General features: G+C 30.3%; 3 protein-coding genes and 3 pseudogenes across 6 annotated transcripts, besides 2 other annotated features; 3 read left to right on the top strand and 3 right to left on the bottom strand.

The window, feature by feature from the left end:
- Positions 1-58: 58 nt before the first annotated feature.
- Positions 59-13,783: a mobile genetic element.
- TVAGG3_0609660 (DNA/RNA polymerase superfamily) lies at positions 1,296-2,746 on the top strand (the record flags this gene model as incomplete). Its single annotated transcript, XM_051240004.1, has 1 exon — positions 1,296-2,746. A coding segment is annotated over one exon (1,451 nt), but the record flags the coding sequence as incomplete, so codon positions are not given.
- Positions 2,790-4,763, top strand: TVAGG3_0609650 (DNA/RNA polymerases family; the record flags this gene model as incomplete). Its single annotated transcript, XM_051240003.1, has 1 exon — positions 2,790-4,763. One exon carries the CDS (start codon positions 2,790-2,792, stop codon positions 4,761-4,763), a length of 1,974 nt encoding a protein of 657 aa, XP_051097827.1.
- Positions 6,741-8,041: a mobile genetic element.
- TVAGG3_0609640 lies at positions 6,837-7,961 on the top strand (annotated as a pseudogene). Its single transcript has one exon. A coding segment is annotated over exon 1 (1,125 nt).
- Positions 8,316-9,488, bottom strand: TVAGG3_0609620 (annotated as a pseudogene). The gene has a single exon. A coding segment is annotated over exon 1 (1,173 nt).
- On the bottom strand, positions 11,422-12,017 carry TVAGG3_0609610 (annotated as a pseudogene). Its single transcript has one exon. A coding segment is annotated over exon 1 (596 nt).
- Positions 13,784-13,981: 198 nt separating the features above from the next.
- TVAGG3_0609590 (uncharacterized protein) lies at positions 13,982-14,848 on the bottom strand (the record flags this gene model as incomplete). Its single annotated transcript, XM_051240002.1, has 1 exon — positions 13,982-14,848. A coding segment is annotated over one exon (867 nt), but the record flags the coding sequence as incomplete, so codon positions are not given.
- Positions 14,849-14,901: the final 53 nt, after the last annotated feature.

The following is a 14,901-nucleotide window of genomic DNA, read 5'->3' as shown; positions in this document are numbered from 1 at the left end:
ATCTAGTATGTACGAGAGAGTAAAAGAAATTAGAAATAATTATTTTCATGAATAAAATAAAAAAATTTTAAAAATTCATGTCTTACGAAAAATTAAAACTTAGTTATGTTTATTATTTTATTTTTTTATTTTGTATGAAATGAGCGTCAAAACTAACAACGTTAAAAAATTAGGATTCACAAACGGGGAAATAAAGGATATATTAGAGGAGGTGGGTTATGAAGTTGATAAATATTATTTAAGAAATTGTCAAAAATTTGCCGAGTTATTAAATGATTTAGATTATGATGGAAAAATGAATAAAGATGATGTTATAAATTTCTTATATCCCACATCTGCAGAAGAAAAACCTAAAGAACCTGATGTTTTCCCCGAATATTATGAAGAACGGATTAAAGATGATGAATACAATGAAATTGAAAGACTGAAAAAAATAAGAGATGAAATAGATGAAAAAATTAAGGAATTAAGAGAAGTTGAAAAATATAATGAAAATGAAGTAGAGGGTTTAATGAATATCCCAGCTTCAGAATCAGAAGTACAGAAATCTCATGAAGAAAGATATAAAAATTATGTCTCAGAATCAACACAAAATTTATTAGATGGTGAAATAGACGAAACACTTTCAGAAGAAGGTACTAAATTTATTCGTAAACATAAGTTACAATTTATTGATAATGAAGAATACCCCTGTATCCTGCTTTCACCACCTTTAGATTCCGAAAAATTCAAAAAAGCTCTTAAAAACGTGACATATGCAACTAATACGATTAAGAAAGAAGATCATGATATTTACACAAATTATTATTTAAATAAATGCACAGGTGTTGATAAAGTTTTTGATTTATTAGATAAAATATCAAAAGAAACCATTGGAACATATAAAATTTTATGTGATTGCGGTTTCATTGTTGAAGATACTAATAATGTTTCATATGAAAGAACAGCACCGAAGGAAGATGAAGTTGAAAGGTCTATACCATTCGTTATTAAGAACATAAAAGATATGAAAACTTATAAACATTATATTTATTCATTTATTTCAGAAAAAATGGAAGCAACCCATAAAACATCTTCTCATCATTTTATAGCTATTCATACATTCCTTTTCAAAGTTGTGAAATTAAATAAGACAGGAATTAGATTTAATGTATCAGGGTACGCATTCTTGAGTAAATTAAAATGTATTCGTCACGTCGCAGATGATAAAAATTTATGTGTTCTTAATTCATTTTATGGGCTTTAAAAAATAAACTTTATTTTTATTTATTTTTTAATTTTTTATTCTTACATAAATGAACAAAAACGGAACAGCTAAAATGAATGATAATCAAATTAGAGCAGAAGGTAGAAGGTTATTTAAACGCTTCTATAACATTCCTGATGGTGTTAATCCTAAAACTCGTAGAAGCTATTTAAATGAAGCAATAGATGCATATGAAGGGTTTGACATTTCATCAGAAAGTGAGAGATTAGCGAGAATGTTAAATGTTAATATTGATTTCTATTATTGTGATCCTCAACCAGAAGACGTGGACATAAATAAGGTAGAATTTCCATTAGTGGAATCAATAATGATAGATCCAGAATTTGAAACAGTAAATATTTTATTAACACAGAGTCCATGTGGAAAACTTCACGCTGACAGAATAACAGACGTTGAAGCACTCACCGGCTATAAAGTTTGTCCATATTGTAAAGAAGAAGTTTATTCTATCCGTGATGATCCAGAAAGGAAAAACCAAAGAAGATTTTTAAAGCATTGTGAGAAATGTAAAGAAAATAATGGAAGATTAATTCAAGACGTTCAATTGCAAAAGACCCAGCAACCATATGCACCACATATTACGAAACAGAAGATATATCAGTGGTTATTAGCTCACAATTTGCAGAAATATTATAAACCGACAAGATATTATATTACTTTTGACTTCGAAACATTAGAGACTAAAGAAGAATTACAACTTTCTGAGTGTGCAACTTTGAACGCTTACTTAAAACCATTCATGGTATCATCAACAGTTAAATTAAATGATAAAACGTATACGAGGAATTTTTGCTTAACTTCGAGTGATTCTTTTATTTCTGATTGGATTGAGTTTTTATTTTCAACCTGTTCATTAGTTGTTGAATCAAATATTGAACAATATGAAGAATTAATGAAGCCGCAAACGGCGGGGACTTTGTCCCATACATTAAATGAAAAACAGAAGGAAGCATTTAAAGAACTTCTAGATGAGGAATTCAATAAAGTGAATATCATAGGTTTTAATTCGGGAAAGTTTGATTTAAATTTAATTCTTCGTGATTTAAACACTGCAAAATGGAAAATAAAATCAATGCTGGGTTCATCTTCACAATTTAAGCAAGTCATTGTAAAGAAAACAAACGCTCCATATGAATTGAGATTTATTGACATCAGAAATTATATAGCGGGTGGGACATTAGACCAATTCACTCAAGATTTCGGAAACAATAAATCACGTGTTAAATCCTTTTTCCCTTATCAATTTATCACATGGGAGAATTCCGAAGAAGAATTATATAAAGAGGAACCATTCACGAAAGATTCATTTTATTCAGCATTAACTCAAGAAACTATATCAGATAGTGATTATCAAATATATCTCAACGATGCTAAAAATTTTAAGAATAGATTAGAATATTTTATTCATTATTGCAATAAAGATGTTGAAATTATGATTGACCCAATCGATAAAATTATTGAAGAAACATTTGTTTATAAAATTGACACGCTTCATAATCTTTCTTTATCATCGAATGCTTCAATGATTCGTTACGCTTTAGCATATAAAGACTTTAATCCTAATGAAAAATATCCTGAGGAAGAGATAGAATCAAGTTTTGAATTAACGAAAAAGTATTGGAAATATAAAATTGAATCATATAAGAAACAAGATGAAAAAGCAGAAAGAGATACTAAAAATAATGTTTCAATGGATGATTTTCAATACTATCACGATTTAATCCTTTCATCTAAATGCAAAATGTGTGGTAAAGCGTTTACATATGCTAATAAACCAACATTGGATAGAATCGATAATGAAAAACCACATACCAAAGAAAATTGTCAGTTAATGTGTTGTTATTGCAATGTCGTAAAATCAAATAAAGATGAAGATGTTCAACGTTTAAGAATCAATTTAAGAAATTATGCATTAAAAAATAATTTACCAATGACTTTAGATTCAGTTGAAGCTTATCACATTCTCCGTAATGGAATTACTGGTGGTCTATCAAATGTTCAACATAGAGTAAATCTTAAAGGAATCACGCACATTAATAAACTTTCATATAGTCCAGAAACTAAAACTGTATCAAATGAGGACACCACCAACATTATGACTCATTTCGTTGGTGTTGATTTTAATTCATTATATCCTTCATCATTTTCATCTAATCCTCATGATTTCATTCAATATACTGACCATAAAATGTATATGCCGGGAAGATTGAATGGTGTTATCATTTGTGATACAACAACAAAGAAAGCAAAAGCACTGGGAATTATTAGAAAGAAAAATACTTTATTCGTGGCTGAAGTAAAGGGTCACATTGATGAAAAATACATTAATGATTACATAAACTTTTTACCGATAATAAGAAACTTAGATATTATCACAGATGAAAAAACAATTGGCAGTTTTATGTATAATTACATGAAATCAAACAATCTACCAGTTGACCAGAAACAGAGGAAATTAACTCAGTTAGCATCAACACACAACCAATATCAACCATTTTCTTCTTATTATCTTTGGTATCTAATAGACAGATTTCATTTTATCATCGATGATATTCAATCAATTTTAACATTTACTAAAAACACTTGTTTTAATGAATTTGCGAACGAATTTATGAACGAAAGACAAAAGGCTGAATTAGAAGGAAATAAAGGAAAAAGTTTATTTTGCAAGATTTCGCTTAATGGATCATATGGTTACGATGCAATGAATACACAAAATTACGCAAAGACTAAAATAATGAATGCACAGAAGGCACGCGTTGCATGTATGTCAAATAAGTTTAAAAACATAAGAGAAATAGGAGAGGATACGTATCAAGTGATGCTCAAAGATAGATTTTATAGATGTGATACATGTTTACAAGAGGCATTCTTCACTTTAGATAATGCTAAATACTGGTATTTGGTTTTCATTTATGATTTTATGTATAAATGCATGAATGTTAATCGTTTTCATTTCATTGAAGGTGATACTGATTCATCTTATTGGGCAATCGCTGGCGATCCAAATCTTCCTAACACTCAAGCATTTCAAGCAATTGTTACCGATAAACAATTTTATGATAAAAACATTTTCAAATTCGCACCTTTTGATTTCTTCTGTTTTGATGAGAAATTTAAACCTAAACTAAAGAATAAAGCTGAAGAAAAAGCACATGAGAAGAAGTTATTGGGTTTAGCAATTGAGAAACAAGGTGATAACATGGTTGCTTTATGCCCCAAGTGTTATACATCATTCAACAGTTCAATTGATGGAAGTGATTTTAAAAAGATTGCACAAAAAATGAAAGGTGTTAGTTTACGACAAAATAAACAATTAACACCTAAAAATTATTTGGATATAATAAATGATAAAGTGATATTTGATGGTCAGAATATTAATTTACAACTTAAAAACGGGTCAATGACTCGCTTAACAATCGGTAAGACTGCATTAACAGGAGCACACACTAAGGCTGTATGTTGTGAAAATGGATGTTGTATGCCATTTATTTAATACAATTTAAAAACGTAGGGGTTGAGTCATGAATTTAAAATTTTATTTTTAATAAAATACCACAGAAGAGACAAAAGGAACCGTTAATGATGTGATTCAATATGTAAATAATGGTTTTGATACTATGATTCAAAGAGGTGGGCACCCTTAAAACATTTATTTTATTTTTATATAAATGGATAACGTAGATTTAGAAATTTTAATTGATGATTTAGTATTTTATCAAAATTTTCTTAATTATTATGAATTAAAATCATATCTCCAAAAACATAATAACAATATAACGGGTGATGATATGGGTTATTATTATCGGTATTATAAAAATGAAATTTTGAAATATCATGATAAAATAATTTCTAAAATTAAAGACAAAATTAAAAATAATGAATATACAAAGGGAAAAACTAAATCACAACTTAAACAATTGAAAGATTTCAAAAATAAAATATTAACAGAAGAAGATATTGATGAATTATATAAATTATATAATCCTGAGCCGCAAAAGCCAAAGGAACAAAAGCCAAAGAAGAAAAAGCCAAAAACAACACCAAAAGAGAAAGTAGCAAATGTTCAACAGCTAAAGGTGCAAAACGCCCAGGTCCTTCAGACCATAAATGATGCACAAGCTTTAATTTATGATTCATTAGTTAAACCATATTCAGCCCGACTTTTAAATGAAGATCAACTTTTGGAATTCATCCTTCAACATAAACTCGAAGCGGGAAAGTATATCAAACCTTTATATACAGCATATTTAAAACAAATGAATAGAATACATCCAGAATTAATGAAGGGGGGAATGAAATCCAAAATCAAAGCAGATAAAATTAAACCACTTGCAACACCAAAACCTCCAACGGTAGTACCTCCTCCTCCTTCAGTTAATCCTTCATCATTCACTTTATTATATCCATTTCAAACATTAAAGAAGCAAAAAGATTTTAAAAATGATTTCAAAATATTAAATAAACCAACTGACCCAAAAATTCAACCGTTAAAGGAAAAATTTAGTCGCCCTTCATTTGCACCATATCCATATTCATACGAAATCGATCATTTAGAATATTCAAAAGGAAACGTTACTTATTTATTTGCCATTAACATTAACACCAGATATTTATATTGCATTCCGGTGAAAGGGAAAACAGAACAGGAAACAAGAAGAGCTATACAATACTTACTAGATCATGAAAGAGTAGATAATATAAGGGGTGATGGTGATAAAGGATTTCAGGCAGCTATGGCTCATTATTTCCCACAAATTAATTTTTACTTTTCATCCTCTCCATATACGTTTCATAATAAAATAGTTGATGCGGTAATGAGAACTCTTAGAGATGCGTTAGGAGTTAACGGTCAGATATACTGGGATGGAAATCATGACTCCATCATACAACAGTTAGTATATTATTACAATAATACATGGCATAGAACTATAAACATGAAACCAGTGGAAATGAAAAATGATATTTCAAAAGAATGGGAATATATTAGAAAGCAAATGGAAAGGTTAAATGATGTTAAACGTGAACAAATTAATTCGGGGCTCATGAATTTTAAACAAGGGGATAAAGTTTTGATTCATCTCGATTATGGAAAAACTGATAAATCAATGACAAAAAGAAGACGAAGATTTGACACAATAGCTGAATTTGTTAGATATATTAACGGCAATGCATTAGTTGAAGTTGACAATAAGTTAATAGAAATTCCGATTTATTTTATTACTCCATTATATTTAAATAATATTTAATTTTTTTATTTCGTAAGAAATGAGTGACAACAAAGCAGCCAAGAGTCCAGACAATGAATATAAAAAGAAACTAAACAGAATTAAATCAAAAATATGCTATTGCAAAAAGAAGCCGCAATGCGGTGGGGCTGAAAACGATAAAGAGAGGAAAGAAATAATCGAAAAATTAGAAACTTACCGTTCAATCCTTAAACTGAGTGAAGCAAAAATAAAAGAATTTAATATAGGGTGTCCAAAGGTGCGTTTAGCACAGCGCTCTATATGAGACTATTCAAGGAGATATATGCTGATTATAAATATATAATAAAAAATATGAATATATGTATATGATGAGTATGTTGTATTTTGGCGCCATGCCGGGATATAAAATGAATTTTGAGACAAGAGGCGGTTTCGCGGGAAATTTTGGCGGGATTTTTTTCATTTTTTTAATGAATCATAAAGAAAACATCCTCGCTCTTGCAAAAAAATGCAAAGACTGTAAAAAAATCTACGAGACATTGGTAAAATGCTTCGGTATGGATGCTCCTAGCTATTCCACTGTAACGTATCATGTTAGGATGTATCACTTCATGAACAAAAAGGCGCCCATCATAAAAATTGACAAAAAATCGCCGGATCAAAGAAAAATCAAAGCAATTCTTCAAGCGCTAGATGAAGACCCAAGAGCATCACTCAGAAGGATAGAGGAGATGACAAGATACCACGTACAACAGTCAGTTATTATCTGCACAATTATTTGAACTACAAACTAGCGTATACACGTTGGGTTCCGCACAACCTTAATTCAGTTCAAAAAAAATCTAGAGTCCAATCTTCGAAAGAGCTCCTCTCTATATTGGGTGCGTATCAATCCAAGAAGTTTCGCTTTTAGTAACAGGGGACGAGTCTTGGTTTCAATATGCAACAGAAGCCAAAATCATGTGGATCCCGAAGGATGAAAATCTGCAAACATTCCCGAAGAAAAAAATTGACACACCAATGATGATGTTGTCGGTTTTTTGGGGCGTGAATGGCATCATCGCAATTGATATTCTTCAAAAACCTAATACGATGAATGCTCAGTATCTAATTGACAATGTTCTTACTCAAATTATCAATTCTGATGAGTTTGAGAAATCCAAACAACAAAAACAAAAGTTTGCAATTCATTTTGATAATTCAAGAGTTCACAAAAGTCATAAGGTAATGAATTACTTGGTGGAAAACAATGTCAAAGTTGTTCCAAACCCAATTTTTCACCTGATATTGCACCCTCTGACTTTTATTTATTCGGCACGCTAAAAAAGAGAGCTGAAGGACGCGAATTCGCGAGTCCAGATGATCTTGAAAATTTTGTAAGAGAGCAATTTGAGCAATTTTCTCATGATGATTTAAAGCGTGTCTTTCAAGCCTGGATCGATCGCTGCGAACGCGTGATTGAATCCAATGGTGATTATATTTAAATAAACTTTATATATATGTAACTTGTTTATTTCTATTCGCAGTATTCAGGTTTGTGCTAAACACACCTTTGGACACCCTATAGAATAAATAAATTGATTGGAAGAGATGAATTTAATAAAGATGAATTTTTAAACTCAATCCAAATTTAATTTTTATTCCTCTTCCCGAACCCTTCTAGGTTCTTCTCGGTTTTCGTTCTTGCATCATTTTTATCATTTCCTCCCTTGTTATGATTCGTGGTAAATTTTGAGCTTGTGGGGTATCCATTACTTCATTACCTAATTAATTACAGACATAAAATATATTTAGTTCATTCGGTAAGCCTTGACCCAAAGGTCTGGGCTCAAGCGCGTTCATTGAACGCGGTACCATGCGAATACAGTCACAAATGGTGGCATATAATCTGCACCCGAGCCTGTTGGATTTGTTGTGAAAGTATGGACATGATTTCCTCCCGGTTCAGTTGGTCGAAAAATCTTTTTTGCTGCATTGTTATAAGATGGAGATAAAACGTCGTGGCCAGCTTCATACTCTGAGTTGTATAATGGGTGGTCTCTTAATGAGTGGCTATGGTCGCCAGAAAAGTTTGTAGTTCCTGTATGAGTGTGCGGTGGAAGGTTTGCTTCTTTAATTTTCTTCGAACCTCCTGTTTGCTTTGAATATCTAGCACAGTATAAGAATTTATCTACAATCTGCTTCCACGTACCAAAACCTAAAACTGTTTCTGGATTTGTTGAATTCATTGATGTATAAATAGAACCAACAGGATATAATGTTTGAAGTATTTCATTTTTCATGCTTGTAATCACATCATTTACTTCCGACTTCTTTGCATAATTTTCATCAACATAAGTTTTATCTGCTTTAAGGTCTAAACATCCTGAAAACCCATCCTGTATCAGCTTTAACTTTAAAAGTCTCCGATGTCCATTCATGATACCATTCAACCTTTTCTTTAATTTCATTATCTTTTTCATCAACATAAGTTTTATCTGCTTTAAGGTCTAAACATCTGAAACCCATCCTGTATCAGCTTTAACTTTAAAAGTCTCCGTGTCCATTCATGATACCATTCAACCTTTTCTTTAATTTCATTATTTTTCATCAACATAACCAAATTTGCCTTCTTATTTAATTCACTATCCACATATTCCTTATCCACCTTCTTCATTATGTCGTTTAGGAAACCTCTATGAATTCCTCATTTAAATTAAATCTTCCAATCTTCAAAACTTTAGGAAATGCATTTAATGCGTATATATCTGTTCTTCTGGTGGAATTGATGTTATATCATCCGTTATTCCTTTAATTTTTGAATTCATAAATAAAATTTTCTTTTATATTTGATATCACTGCACCACCTTTGCAAACAAATTCGAAATGGTCATTTTTCAATACTATCTCCAAATCTCCATATTTCAACCTTTGCGTTTGTTCTGCCGTCTTTGAATTATATGCATATATGCGTATGTAATGGTCTGAAGGACCTGGGCGCTTTGCGCCTTAAGTTGCTGTTGTTTAATCATTTATTATGATTTAAAAATAAATATTTAATCCGTTATCTCATCAGCTATTTTCTCTATTTGAAATTGCCATAATATTTCATTTCATATTTCATTCAAAAATCAAATCAAATAGGTCAGTTATTCTAAATTTAATATTTGATAAATCTTTTGAATGAAGAATAAATGAATTCCCGATAATTGAAACGGATATGATAAAGAAAATGTGTTTAAGTTGATGGATAAAATGTTTTGTATGATGGTAAGAGTTTAGGGTCTAATGTTTGATGTGAAAATCTCATTGGGGTATTAACTTTATCACATTTGATTAAAATGAAATTGGAACCAGTGTAGAATATAAAACATCCCCAACATCTTTTTCAAAATTTAATATCCCAAACAAGACGTAAGATGAGGAGTACAAAATTTAATTTTCAGCGGGAATTTAATAAGGTTATTTATTTCATCAAGTTCAAAAAGTTTATCGGGTTTTGATTTAAAAATTTTCTTCATACCATACGATAAATGATTCATTTAAATAACTTAAAATCATGTTAATATCCCATTTCGCTATCACATTTATTTATATACATATCATACGTTTTTTCAAGGTCATCTTTAATAAATGATATATAATCTGAAGGGTCTAAAAGAATGAGATTAAATTTACCACTCACAGAAACGAGAGTAACATTATAAATTCCGCTAACTGTTAAATTTAATTCACAGCTATTATTCGAAATAATATTGATAATTGACATTTTTATTACGATTAAAAATATGGTAAAGCGTTATTTTCCAGTGATAAATAAAACTAGAATAAGATTACCTCAAGAATTCATAAATTCAACGAATAAGAAATTCATTCATGTTATAAATTTTAGTGTTTTCAGAAAATATGAGTCAGTGTCATATTCATCAACAGGTTATATTTCACTTCATTCAAATTTAGTTCAATCAAAACCCATATAATGACCATTTCATAAGATTTTCAGATGGTATTAAAAATGTAATTGATAGATTAAATATGAACAGATTGACAATATCGAATTTTTGGAATTTTGGTTTAAATATCCCGATGGAAAAAAGATTGAAGTTAAAGATAAAGCTGATACTAATAACAAAATTACAATGACCGATCCGGATAGTGGGGAACAAAAAAGAAATAAAACAAACGATAGAAACTGGTGAAAGGTCAATTATTATTGATTATGATTCAAAGGATTATTATTCGATAATGTTAATGCTTGAATATTAAATAGCCTTAACAAAGAATTTTTCAAGTGATATTTTATATTCATCAACTATTTTATTATAAATATCATTATATGTTAAATGAAGTTCAGTTGTTGTTTCCATTCTTTGATATCTTAATTGTGCTAATATCCTTTATAGGATTTATTTTTGCAACTGTTCCGCAGCATGAAACCTCATCATCTATGAAAAATTGAATCTTAACGTCTGAATCTTGAACATCAAAAGAATGGCGATAATGTGAATTAATGATTCATAAGGTAAAATAATTAAACCGGATTGGTCAATTAAATTTATTATTGAATCATAATTATTAATTATTATATCACGGTAAATTTTCATTAATTCAGAATTAATGTCTATTTTATATGGGTTCTCGATGTTTGATGAAAGAGGTGGGGGTATGTTGGATAAGTGGGAATTTCAACAGGTTCTTTACCGGGTTCAGATAAAATGATTGGGTCTCCATTCTCATGGTTTTCTTCATTCTCCTCATTCTTCGGTAAGTCACGAGTTAATAAATTTGGTTGAGTTGCTGACCTTGTTTAATTCGGGGCTAACATTAACTTTAACATTTTGAATAATTCGTGATTTATCATCATTTACGTTATAACAACCGTAATCTCTGCTTTTGCGTTAGTGTTCTTTTGACTAGTGAAACGTCTTCTCATTTATATTCGAATAAAAAAATATATTTAAACTTTTATTTTGCTGGAACTTTTGAATCTATTATTCCCTGTATTTGTTCATGAAGTTGATTTTTAGCTGGTTCACTGTAATTAATAGACCTAATATATTCATTAATTGCATTCTTATAATCATCTGATTTCTCAAATTTTCTTTTATCTGATTCCTTAACTAAATCATAAGTTAAACCTTGTTGCTGATATAATGGTTTCTTAATTAAATCTTTGAATGCTTGAGATAAAGCACCTGATGCAATTCTTGCTACTATAATTGGTTGGAATTGCTGTTTAAGTTCATCTTTAACATTTGCGAAAACTGGATCGAATAAAGCAACTTTAAAGAATTTCTTAGCTGAAATTTCAGGTCTAATATTTGCATATTGACCATCAAACTGGTTAGAATATCGTGGTAATCCATCCGGTCCCTCTTCAATAGCATTTAATTCTTCATTGAAATAAGAATATGGATTATAACGGTATGAATTAATTGGACCATTTTCACCTTCTCCAATGTATTGTTTAACAGCTTTTCCATTTTCATCAAATTGCATAGGATAACGTTCATTATATGCTTTACGTTTAGGATAATCAGTTATAGTTAATTTGTAACCATTTATGACTTTAATATTACCTTGACCATCAGTAACGAAAACTTCATTTATACCATCAGGTTTTCCATTTGGACGTAATGTCTGCTTCGTGTGCTTCCAATTTGGACCTTGACGTTTGGCATATGCTTGAGCTTCTGGTAATGTTAAAACGTTTCTCATTTGTTTAACATCTTTTTTGAAGACCAGCAACAATATGAACTAATTCTTTCATTCCATCAGGAACTTTCATAGTTCTATTATATGCACCCTTTTTGTTTGTCCTTGTTTTAATGGAACCTGTAGAAGATTTGCTATTTCTGTCATGTTTAATTATAAATAAAAAATAAAAATTAATTATAAAAAGTTAATCAAATTTAACACTCCTTTATTTAAATCAACTATTATTTTTCCATATTCACCTAATTGCTGATATTGTGTGTAAAGTTCATTAATGCTCATTGGTAAATTCACTTGATAAAGCATAACGTTCAACTGTTGACGACTAAACCACTGAAAATGAAAAGTGTTGATAGATTTGATTTAATGTTTGTGCTTAATGCTTTGAAATATTGAACAGCCATAAAGAATGAACACTGAATGTGTCGACATTGAGTTAATAACTGATTAAAATATGATTTCTCGTTTGTTATTAGTTTTGATTTCACTGCATCATCTAGAAAAATGAGTGAATGCAAAAATTCTCTATCAAAATTTGAAATAGAAAGTGTTTCAAATAATTCATCCCGTTGTTTATCAATAATTTTATCCTCTAATCCTTGCTTCTTGATTGTATTATATAATTCTTTATACATTAAAAAGTTTTTTAAATAATCTTCTGCTTCTTCTTGTGATAAATAAATAATTGGAATTTTGATTAAATGCTTTAAAGATTCAAATGTATCATCTGAAGGTGAACCTGAACGGTTGATATAAATTAACACATGTGAATAGGGGGAAGTGTTAGCAATAATGATAATTTGTTTTAATATCGTTAATGTTTTACCTTTATTCTGTTTACCAATTGCTGCAGTGATTGAATTTAAGTAAATTCAGAATATGGAATTTTCATTAATTTTTCCTTAGATAGAGCATTTCTATTATCACTCAATGCTTCATTAATCATATCATCTACGTATGTATTATATACTCCTGCTAATTCTTCATAAGGGGTGGATGAATTTAAATCCATTTAATCAAAAATAAATTTATAATTTTAAACATTTCTATTCATCAATATTTCATCATATGAACTTCTATACTGCGGTGGTGTACCTGTTGGATGATATTTCAAACCTTCATCCGGTGTCCATGTCCAATATGTAGTCCTAGTAAACCAAACCTGAGGAGGATTTGTCACCTTTGAACAGTAAGTGTCATTTTCACCCTGAATGATTGGATAAGCTTTCACTTGTACTGTAACTTGTGAGTTGAAAGTTTCTAATCCATCAAAGAATATACCAGCTCCACCACGTTGAACTGGAATAGTGCATAAGAATGAAGTTTGGTCTTTCCATGTTCTAGCTAATGGTATGCCATCATCATCATTCAGTGGTCTAGTTAATGAGTCCTCGTATTCTTCCGTGCATTCATTCACTCCATCTAAATCAGAAGCTTGAAGCATACGTGTAAAGAATATGTCACCCACTGTGGTCATCGCTTGATCGGGGAAGTTTCTGGAATCTATAGTGACCTGAAGACCTCGAAGCATTGGATTTTCTAAAACCGTTCTTTGCATTGCATTCTTCGGAAATGTTAACACAACATCTGTAACATTATGAAGAGCGTATGAGAAATCTGAGCTAATACCTTCAGGAGTGATGCAACCTCCATTTAGTGAACGAACGTCAATATGTTGAGCTGGAATCATGAATGGATCTTCCTTACTGAATAAACGTGGTATTGCTTTAACTGATTCTTCAATTAAACCGTATCCTGGTGTAATGCATTTATCCTCTAAAACTTCCATCTTTGTGCATGAAATAATAACGCCATCAACTATTGCGTCAGCAGATGTGGCGGCTAAGCTTGTAATTAATTTGGCAGGAAGTCCGATTTGTTGGAATTTGCGATCATATTTATAAACATGATTCATAATCTTTTCATAATTTTCATCAGTTATCTTTTCATAAACGTAATTTTGTAAATCAGCAACTCTTAACGGGTCAACCTGACAAAATACTAAAGTATCCCTGAAAACATAATATTTAAGAATGATATCACCAAATGATTTAGGATAATCATCGAACGCCTGAAATGCTAACAAATCATTTACCGGAATAATCATATCAAAAGTGACATCAACTTCTTCATTTGCTTTCTTGAAAACTTCTGAAGGGTCAATATATTTACCACATACTGAGTTATCATATTTTTGAACATTATTATATAACGAATGAACAAACTTTTTAACTTTCCTTTCTGATTTTGGTTTATATGTTGCAAATGCAAAAGATTCACGGGCGCAGTCCATCTGAAGATAACCGGCATCACCTCTTTCGGTTTCTCCTTCTAATTGTTTAAAGCTTTGATTTGATGATTTGTAACCAACGAATAAACGCATACATTTAAAAGCGGCATCACATGTGAAAGCTTTATTTGAAACTAGAGTTGCTTTAACTTTGCGTTTAATATATGTGTCACCTAATTGGTTCACATCATGAGCTGGATTTGTAATTCTTAAATGAGTTTGTTTATCATCAAAATATGGAGCATCAGAGTCATAGCATGAACTTTCAAGTTCTCTATAATATCTTCTACCGTCATTCTTTGCGAATATTTCATTTATCTTTTCGAATGAATGAAACACATTTCCATTAATCAGTTTGGTGTTTGGCACTAAATAGTTAGTCGTCATTTATTAATAAATAAAAAATCAAAATTAAAAGATGAAAATGAATTTTTAATTTT

This window comes from Trichomonas vaginalis, chromosome II (assembly GCF_026262505.1).
Source record: "Trichomonas vaginalis G3 chromosome II, whole genome shotgun sequence".
Classification (NCBI taxonomy): Eukaryota; Parabasalia; order Trichomonadida; family Trichomonadidae; genus Trichomonas; species Trichomonas vaginalis.
This window is presented reverse-complemented; position numbering and strand designations above follow the sequence as displayed.